General features: G+C 44.3%; 1 protein-coding gene across 1 annotated transcript; it reads right to left on the bottom strand.

Moving 5' to 3' along the window:
* Nucleotides 1–2099: 2099 nt before the first annotated feature.
* LOC113721964 (uncharacterized) lies at nt 2100–7602 on the bottom strand. Its single transcript, XM_072046586.1, has 4 exons — nt 7384–7602; nt 6844–7269; nt 6389–6733; nt 2100–2183 (listed from the first exon to the last, which is right to left on the bottom strand). Exons 1-4 carry the CDS (start codon nt 7600–7602, stop codon nt 2100–2102), a joined length of 1074 nt encoding a protein of 357 aa, XP_071902687.1.
* Nucleotides 7603–9583: the final 1981 nt, after the last annotated feature.

The following is a 9583-nucleotide window of genomic DNA, read 5'->3' as shown; positions in this document are numbered from 1 at the left end:
CCTTTACCCAACCTTTACCTAAGAGGCCATCAACTTGCCTTTGCAGCTCCTTGGTCTCTTCAGGACCCATGCGGTAGGCAGGTTTGTTGGGTAGTGGTGCCCCAGGAATGAGGTCGATTTGGTGCTCAATCCCTCGAATAGGTGGTAAGCCATCAGGGACTTCGTCGGGGAAAACATCCTCAAATTCCTGCAAAAGAACAACCATACTCGCAGGCAATGCCTTATCGAGTTCAGCAACATCTAAAAGCACATGTTTGCAAATCATGAGAAGGACGGGCTGATCAGAATTGACAACTTTCCTAACGTCCTTGGCCTTAATGATCATGTTTTGCTTCCTAGTGGTAGGTGGCGTAAGTGATTTCTCACGCGTCACACTAGGTGTGCTTCCTTGATCCTTGGTCAATGACTCACTTGCAGGGGTGGAGCCGTTGCCAGGGTCGACCGCCTTTTGTCTCCTTCTTTGACGGTCTTGTTCACACTCTCTTTGGAGCTTAAGTTGGTCCTCATATACTTGTGCAGGTGTAAGTGGTGTGAGAACCTTGCGTTTGCCATCATGCAAGAGAGTGTACTTGTTGGCCCTTCCGTCGAACGTGACGTGTTTGTCAAATTGCCATGGTCGACCCAAGATAACATGGGTGGCATGCATAGGTACCACGTCACAAACAACTTCATCGGTGTAAGTTCCAATGGAAAAAGGGATGCGTACCTGTTTGAAGACACGTACCTCTCCTTCCTCGCTTAACCATTGGAGGCGATAAGGGTGTGGATGTCTAGTGGTTGGAAGTCCTAAGCTCTCAACCATGAGTAAGCTTGCCACGTTTGTGCAACTCCCACCGTCGATGATGAGACTACACACCTTGTCACCTACTTTGCAACGAGTGTAAAACAGGTTTTCCCGTTGTAATTGCTCATCCTCCTTAACTCGGGCTGTTAGCACTCGTCGTGCCACCAAACACCCGACGTCCCCTTGTATAGGCGAGCAATCTTCCTCAGTAAAGTCGTCATCCAGGCCGTCGCCTTTGGTCAACTCGGGTAGCTCCTCACAGTCGTCGTCATCGGACACAATCTCGCCATTGTGAGTGATTAGCATGACCCGTTGGTTTGGACATTGAGATTGAATATGCCCAAACCCTTGGCACTTAAAACATTTGATGTCCCTGCTCCTTGCCTTAGGAGTCTCTTGTGGTGCCTTAGAAGTAGACCTGGATACATCGGGACCCTTGTTAGGTGTAGAATAGGCATTACGATTAGAGGTGTTACCTTGGATGCGGTTAGAAGAGGTTGGTATCGCCGCGTTTCCAACTTCGTGGGTCGCCCTTCGTGGTTGGTTGCCCCTCCATGAAGTGGTGTTAGAAGATTGGAAAGGACGTGCTCCTCGTCTGAGCTTCTTTCCCCGCTCGGCCTTGATAGCGAGTTCTAGAAGGTCGTGCATGTCCAGGTAATGTTGGAGCTCCAAGGCTTCTTGAAGGTCGGGATTGAGACCTCGAAGAAACCTAGCCATCGTGGCTTCATTGTCCTCTTGAATGTTGGCCCTCATCATGGCCATCTCGATCTCTTTGTAGTAGTCTTCCACACTCATGTTGCCTTGAGCGAGGGTTTGAAGTTTAGAATGGAGATCGCGATTGTAGTAGCTAGGAACGAATCGTTTGCGCATTAGTGCCTTGAGTTCGCGCCAAGTCCGGACACGTGGTTCGCCCATCCTTCTCCTATGGGTCCGTACTTGGTCCCACCAGACTAGTGCGTAGTCGGTGAACTCCACGGTGGCAACTTTAACCTTTTGTTCCTCGGCGTAATCGTAGCAGTCGAAGACCATCTCGATACGGCCCTCCCACTCCAAGTAAGCCTCAGGGTCACTTTTGCCTTTGAATGCGGGGACTTGAATTTTAAGCCCCTTGAGTTCGTTCGTAGGCGTGTCCCGTCGCGGCCTCTCGGGTCGCTCGTCGTCGTCACTGGCGGAGTAGTCCTCACTGGGTGCTCCTTTGCGGTCACGACCACTCCGATTGCGTGATCCAGAACGAGAGCCTGGGGTGAGACTCTTGGTGAGCTCGTCAAACCGGTTGTGCAACTCTTCCATTTGTTGCTCACTAATGCGTTTGAGCTCATGTCTCATGGCGGTGAACATCAGAGAAAGGTCTTTGGAAGGTGGTTGTTGATCTTGCTCCATGTGTCTCGTGATGCCCCCCCTGCAAAGGTTAGTAACAAGCAAAGAAAGTGCAAATATAATCCTCACTTCACTCCCTAAGTGTATCTCTCGCGCTCGTGTGTAGTGCTCAAGTCACTCTATAAAACTTACCAGGTACCTTTACCTGTTGGTTTAGGTAGTTGAGTAATGTTGCTCGAGCCCGATTAGCGTCACCAACTTGTCCCCCACAAGAGTAAGCAAGAGATTTGTTTTGATGAAGGGAAGGACGGTTTTGGAAAGCTTAAAGGTGGTGGACAGATTTGGAAAATATTACCAATAAAGGAAACTCTAAGAATGCCTAAGATGTAGGAGTAGTTTCCTAAAGTGAATGAGGAAATGTAGGAGAATATCCCAAAAATGGAGGAGAAAAAGTAGGAAGGTGTCCAAGTTTTATCCAAGTGTTGTACTTAGTCTCCTAAACTAAGTTGGCAAACAAGTTGGAGTTGAAAACTTCCTTTGAAAACCTTGCTTAAGCAACTTCCTAATTCTTCTCAAAACAGATTCGGTTCCCTCTCTCTCCTCTTGACCGTAATTTTCCAGAAATCTTCCCTTTATTCCCTTCCCAAAGTCGGCTAGAAGACCCTTATAAACCCGCTCAAGCAGCCGCCCACTATGCTCACAACAAAAACCAGAATTGGGCCACCGAAATTTCCAGATTTCTTCCTTCTTGAACCCCTCCCAAAGTCGGCTATTGTTCCCTATTAACCTCCCCTCACAGCCGCACACTTCACCCAAGAAGTTCGGCTCTCTCTCTACTCTCAAGTCACAACCAGTTCGGCTCCTTCCTTCGTGCCAAGAGTAAGACAGTTTCGGTTGTTGTGCCAAGTCAATGGCGTCTCAAGACAGCGTGAACCAAGTCTCTCAGGGTTCTTTCCCACGGGTTGCTCAAGAAACTCCCAAGGATTTTATTCCTAAACCAAGGAAACCCCGTATGGATGCAAGAACTTACAAGAAACTCTTTATTCGAAGAGAAGTGCAAGTCTTCAAAACTCTTGATGATCAAGAACCTCAAGAATCCCAAAAGGTAGTGCAAGTAATCAAAGTTCAAGGTGTTCAAGAATTTCAAGAAGAGGTTGGTCAAAACTTTTGAATTTTTTTTTTTTCTTCTACTTGCTGTAATTTTCTGGTTTGGGTACAAGATGCAATAAGACAGATTTGGCAATAAGAAGTGCGATTTTCCTTCTTGGTTTTCTTGCTACCCGATGGCTCTTCTTGTTTCTTTTTCGGTTCTTTTTTTTTTTATACTTGGTAATAGACTACACCTGGCCGAAAGGGGTTCAAAACCAGATTCTGATCAAGTCCTAATTTACTACAACCAACAGCCCCAAAACTCCAAGTTTTTTATCAAGAACTTCCAAGAACTTCAAGATTAAGTTCAAGAAAGTCAAGAATCCTAAAACTCACGTAGATTTCCTTCAAGATTCACAACTCCAACAAGTTTGGTCCACAAATCAGTTTAGGAAACTAACTAAACAACTTAGATAAGCGACTAACACTTGGACAGATTTGGCAATCACAAAAACTCTAGCCGCACAAAACCCTAGCCGCGGTTTTTTCTTTCTTCTTTTTTTTTTGTGTTTTTTTTTTTCAGTTTCGGCTAGGACCAATTGCTGGGCAGAATGGTTGTAATACGAGGATAAAATCTGGGCAGATTGGACTAGCAACAAAACACACAACTGTCCAGAAATTTACGCGACCAAGAACAAGAATTAGCGAACAGATTTTTTTTGACTCACAACGGACAGAAATTTCTATTTTGTTGGTTGTCTCCTTTTTTTTTTTTTTTTTTTGATGAATGCGGACACCAATGGACAGAAAGGAAAGACTCACGGCAAGGCACAAGACAAGACACGGACAGAATGTTTTTTTTTTTTTTTGACAAGCGATGCAAACAGATTTTGTTTGTTTTTTTTTTGACTAGCAAAGCAGCAACGGACAGACTTGAAGACACAAACGAACGGGTATGGATACGAACTCAATCAATAAAACAACGACCAGAATTTCTAGATAACAAACGAAGGAAAACGGCACAACGAAGCAACAAAGCAAACGAACAGTTTTTTTTTTTTTTTTTCAAAACACAAGGCAGCGGAAATAATGAAACTAAGACACAACTATGGATATAACGGAAGATACCTCCACCAAAGCTCTGAAGCCAACTGATACGTTCCTCGATCCACGGTCGAGACACGTAGCACGTTTGCCCAAGGATCTAGCGGGGATGTCCAACGCTTGGATTGCGGAACCCTTACTCAAACGGACAACTCGATTTGATTGGAGGTGGTAGACGACACTCCAATGAAGGTGAATACTCCAGGGGAATAGGTCGGACGAACAATCAAGGACAGGACGCGAGATTGCTCAATAACCCTTGCCAAGCAAGTTGAAAGGCACGAATTCTTTATGAAAGAAAACGAATGCACTAATAATTTTAATTCATCAAAAACTAGTCTTTAACCTTACAAGGCTAGCCTATTTATAGGCTTAATGAAACAACTAAAAACCCTAAAGAAACCTAAAGGGGAGGTCGGCTACCTTGTCATCAAGGTGGGCCGGCCTCAAGCCTTCTACGGACAATTAGTCCAAACAAAATGGAAACAACGACTAAGGCCCTACTCGGCCGATTCGTAAGGAGGCCCACTGGAGTCTTCCTGGGCTTGGACCAAAGTGCAAGTTGCTTGATTGATCCTTTCCAAGCCTTCAATATCTCTATAGCCTCCATGTTGATCGTGGACAACTTGAACAAGGGTTTGGAGGGATTCCTTGAATAGCTTGGCCCGTGCACGTGTGACTGGGCCTAATGGGACTTGGACTGGGCCCTGGTTCATGCACACATCACAAGGTGTAGTAGGCACAGGTAAAGGGGTATACAAACCGAATGGTTGAGTCTTAGACTTAGCTTTGTGGCACACAATGCATCGACCAACCACACACGTTCCACATCTCTTCTCATCTTTGGCCAATAGAAGTGTTCCTGCAAAACAACCAAAGTCTTTGCAGCACCAAAGTGTCCCATTAGACTACCTGAATGTTCTTCATGGACTAACAATAGACTGAGGGTTGCATAGTTTTTCAACTCGAAACAAATAACCATCATGCATAAAAAAGTGATCCAACCTAGATTGTAAGCATTGTGCATAGCATTCACTAAAATCTGGATCTTTTGCATATAACTCCTTGATGGTTTCAAAACCAAGTAGCTTAGTGTTGAGTAAGGTAAGTAAAGAGTACCTGCGTGACAAGGCATCAGCTACTACATTGATTTTACCTGTCTTATACTTGATCATGTATGGGAAAGTCTCAACAAAAGCAATCCATCGGCAAGCCTTTTGTTCAACTTTTGTTGTGACTTCAAGTGTTTGAGTGACTCGTGATCAGTATGAATGACGAACTCCCTTGCTCTCAAATAATGTTGCCATGTTTCGAGAGCCCTAATGAGGGAGTATAGCTCCTTATCGTAGGTGGAGTAGTTCAAGGCTGCCCCACTCAGCTTCTCGCTAAAGTAGGCCTACCCTCTTGCATTAACACAGCTCCAATGCCAACACCTGAAGTATCACATTCGATTTCAAACATCTTGTCAAAACTAGGCAAAGAAAGTACAGGTGTGTGCGTGAGTTTGTGTTTAAGTAATTGAAATGCCTTATCTTGGTCAGCTCCCCAATGAAAGGCGACATTCTTCTTGATTACGGCAGTCAACGGAGCGGCAATGGTGCTGAAATCTCGCACAAACCTGCGGTAAAAACTAGCTAATCCATGGAAGCTCTTTACTTCGCTCACAGTCTTTGGTGTCGGCCAATCTTGGATGGCTTTCACCTTCCTTTTATCTACCTGTATTCCCTATGCACTAATAACATATCCTTGAAAGACCAACTGATTTGTGCAAAAAGAACACTTTTTCAAGTTAGCATACAAACTTGCTTGGCATAAGGCATTTAAAATAACACGTAAATGCTCTATGTGTTCATCAAGATTTCGACTAGAGACTAAGATATCATCAAAATAGACTACCACAAATTTATCAAGAAAAGGGCGTAGAATATGATTCATTAACCTCATGAATGTATTAGGGGCGTTAGATAAACCAAAGGGCATGACTAGCCATTTATACAACCCATAAGTAGTCTTAAAAGCCGTTTTCCATTCGTCCCCGTCCTTCATTCGGATTTGGTGATACCCACTTTTAAAATCAATTTTCATGAAAATTACAGCCCCATTTAGTTCATCTAGCATGTCATCTAACCTAGGTATAGGATGACGATACTTTACCGTTATCGAATTGATGGCTCTGCAATCCACACACATGCGTGAGCTTCCATCCTTCTTTGACGCCAAGATGATGGGGACGGCACAGGGACTTAGGCTTTCATGCACCCAACCTTTCTTAAGCAGTTCGTCCACTTGCCTTTGTAGTTCCTTGGTTTCCTCGGGACTCATGCGATAGGGGGCTTTATTGGGCAATGGTGAGCCCGGAATGAGGTTTATTTGGTGCTCAATGCCACGGATGGGAGGTAGTCCATCCGGGATCTCCTCAGGAAACATATCCTCAAATTCCTGCAACAATGAGATAACACGGGGTATCATGAAAATATACAGTGGTTAAATTTATATGGTAGTTATGATGGTAGTTATATGGTAGAAGCAAGCATAACTTCTTTACATACTATCATAAGCAAGTGTTGGTAAGAAAGTAAAGCTTTCTTTAAATCCCTGGCTTTTGCGAGCATGCTTTGCTTCCTCTCAGTTCTCTTCTCAAGGGCCGAATCATTTAAGGCCAGTTTTCCCTCACTCTTCTCGGCTCCTTTCAATTTCCTTTGCTCCTCGTGTTCTTGTTGCAACCGGACTTGGTCCTCGTGCACTTGTTTAGGAGTGAGAGGCACAAGTGTGACTTTCCTGTTGTCGTGCATAAAGGTGTACTTATTGGTGAAACCATCGTGGCTAGTTCTTTCATCATATTGCCATGGTCTCCCCAATAGCACATGAGTAGCTTGCATTGGCACGACATCATAGAGGACTTTATCCTCGTATCGACCAATGCGGAATAGGATCTCGACTTGCTTTGTGACTCGCACATCTCCACTGTCGTTCAACTATTGGAGCCTATATGGATGTGGATGCTTGATTGTAGGAAGCGAGGCCTTCTCCACTAGTGTCATACTTGCCACGTTTGTACAACTCCTGGGATCAATTATAAGACTACACACCTTGCCTTTTATGTGACAACGTGTGTAGAAGATGTTTTCCCTTTGTTGGCCATTTTCTTCCTTTACTTGAGCAGTTAGCACCTTTTGAACCACTAAGTCGAGTTGTTCATTCGTTGGTATTTCCTCACTAGAATCGGCATCCTTCTCTCCCAACGATGGTACTCCTTTATAGCTGTCTTCTTCATCCGTCACGACTTCTCCATTTTCAAGTAAGAGCATGGTTCGTCGATTTGGACACTGAGATGCGATGTGACCAAACCCTTGGCATTTGAAGCACTTGATCTCATGGTTATGGGCTTTAGAGGCGTCAGTCACCGCCTTGGTATCCTTCCCGAAGCTCCCATAATCGGTTTCTTCTCCTTCGTAGGCGGATATGTTCTCCAATTCGAGCTAACCGGTTATGTACTAGTGAGTCGAGTGGCATCCCTCCTCTTGAGGCGACGCTCCGCTTTGGAAGCTTTGTCCACCATGTCCGTGATTTCCACGTAGTGATGCAACTCCACTACCTCTGCAATCTTGGGTCTCAACCCAGTTAAGAACCTAGCCATTGTCGCTTCCCGGTCCTCCACTACATCGGCACGTAGCATGGCTATTTCCATCTCCTTGAAACAGTCATCTACACTTCGAGACCCTTGACTCAAGTTTTGTAGTTTTTGATAAAGGTCTCGGTGGTAGTGACTTGGAATGAACCGTTTCCTCATCAACCTGCGAAGTTCATGCCATGTGGTCACAGGTAGTTCTCCACATCTCCTTCGGCTAAGTCGCACTTGATCCGACCAGATAATGGCGTAATCCGTGAACTCGAGAGTGGCAAGCTTTACCTTTTGGTCCTCCCTATAGTCTTGACATTCGAAGATCATCTCGATGCGTTTCTCCCACTCCAAGTAGGCATCCGGATCGGATTTCCATTGGAATGAGGGGATTTTGATTTTGATCTCTTTGAGTGCATCATCGTTCCTTCTTTGGTCTTGGTGAGCATATCTAGGCCGTCGGTCTTCCTCATCTCCGCCATGCATAGGACCGGATTCATCCCTATTGCTTCCTCCATGAACCGAGTTACTTCGTTGTTGATGGTTCTCAAGTTGGTCTATTCACTCATGTAGGGATTCAAGGGACATGTCCATCCTCCATTGGAACTCACTCGTCAAGGCCTCCATGTTAAGTTTATTGTCAAAAGGGTGAGAATCCATGCTAAGGTAAACCTGTAAAAAGAGTTAGCAGAGACACAAGGGTATATTGCCTTTGACGCTCCCTTACGTGTTTACACTCAACTCTCTTGTGTCACTCAAAATTACCCACTCTAATGATCTCACAAATAACCCTTATTGGCCTTTGTTTGCCTCTCTTGAAAAAATCAGAAAATTTCCTCCAAGGAGCTCCAATGTCGACGTTCAACCACGTATCAAACAGTGAATGAAGCAAGGGGTCAAACTGGAACAAACTCAGGTATATGACACAATTAAGATGCTGTTTAATGACTCAAATAATGTAGGAAAGCAATCCTAAGATGATCGATACTAGACGCGACTCACAACTCAAAGCTGAAATTTGGAATCCTAGAAAGACTCCAACCCGAAAACTGGAATTTTGAGCTGCTGTTTTTGCCGAGTTCTGGTCAGTATTTTGGAGGGAAAAAGGTGCTTTTGTGGTGTTCAAATAATGCCAGAATCAGCCCTCAAATTTCAGCCAATTCGGTTTGCAACAACTAGTCCAACCAATTTAGGAAACTCAAGAATCCAAGGGTGATTTGGATAAGGTCTTTGTAGCGGTTTAGGAAACTGGTTTGGGGTGTTTTTGGGGCTATCCAGGTCATTTGAGGTTGTTGGAATTCAGTCGAGAATAGGAAGCTCAAGATATTGAAGCCAATTAAGATTTGGAAGCCAACCAAGAATTGGAAACTCAAACCAATCAAGATTTGGAAATCTGATTTCCATTGAGCATTCGGTCTCTCGTTCCTCTTTTTTTTTGTTTCGTTTCTTTTCTTCTTTTTTTGTCTTTTGTTCAAGATTCCGGCTCTTCAAGGATCACAATTTCAGATTATACCACAAGATCAAGAAGCGGATGCAAGGTTATTCAAACTTTCAAGAAACCCTAGTTCTTGATTTTATGGTTTCAAGAACTTTCAAGTCAAGTCTTGCAGGCCCAAGAACTTCAAGAATCTTGTTCAAGAACTCAAGAACTTCCCCAAATTATATTATGG

This window comes from Coffea arabica, chromosome 4e (genome assembly GCF_036785885.1).
Source record: "Coffea arabica cultivar ET-39 chromosome 4e, Coffea Arabica ET-39 HiFi, whole genome shotgun sequence".
Taxonomy (NCBI): Eukaryota; Viridiplantae; Streptophyta; class Magnoliopsida; order Gentianales; family Rubiaceae; genus Coffea; species Coffea arabica.
The sequence above is the reverse complement of the archived record's forward strand: the minus strand, read 5'-3'. Positions and strand labels throughout refer to the sequence as shown.

Excerpts from the sequence above, each read along its gene's own strand:
- LOC113721964 (XM_072046586.1), bottom strand. The coding sequence starts at position 7,602 with ATGCTCTTACTTGAAAATGGAGAAGTCGTGACGGATGAAGAAGACAGC. Across the intron at positions 7,270-7,383 it reads GTTGTCACATAAAAGGCAAG|TTGAACGACAGTGGAGATGT; the intron begins GTGTGTAGTCTT and ends AGGCTCCAATAG. Across the intron at positions 2,184-6,388 it reads TAGATGAACTAAATGGGGCT|GGGGGGCATCACGAGACACA; the intron begins GTAATTTTCATG and ends TAACCTTTGCAG.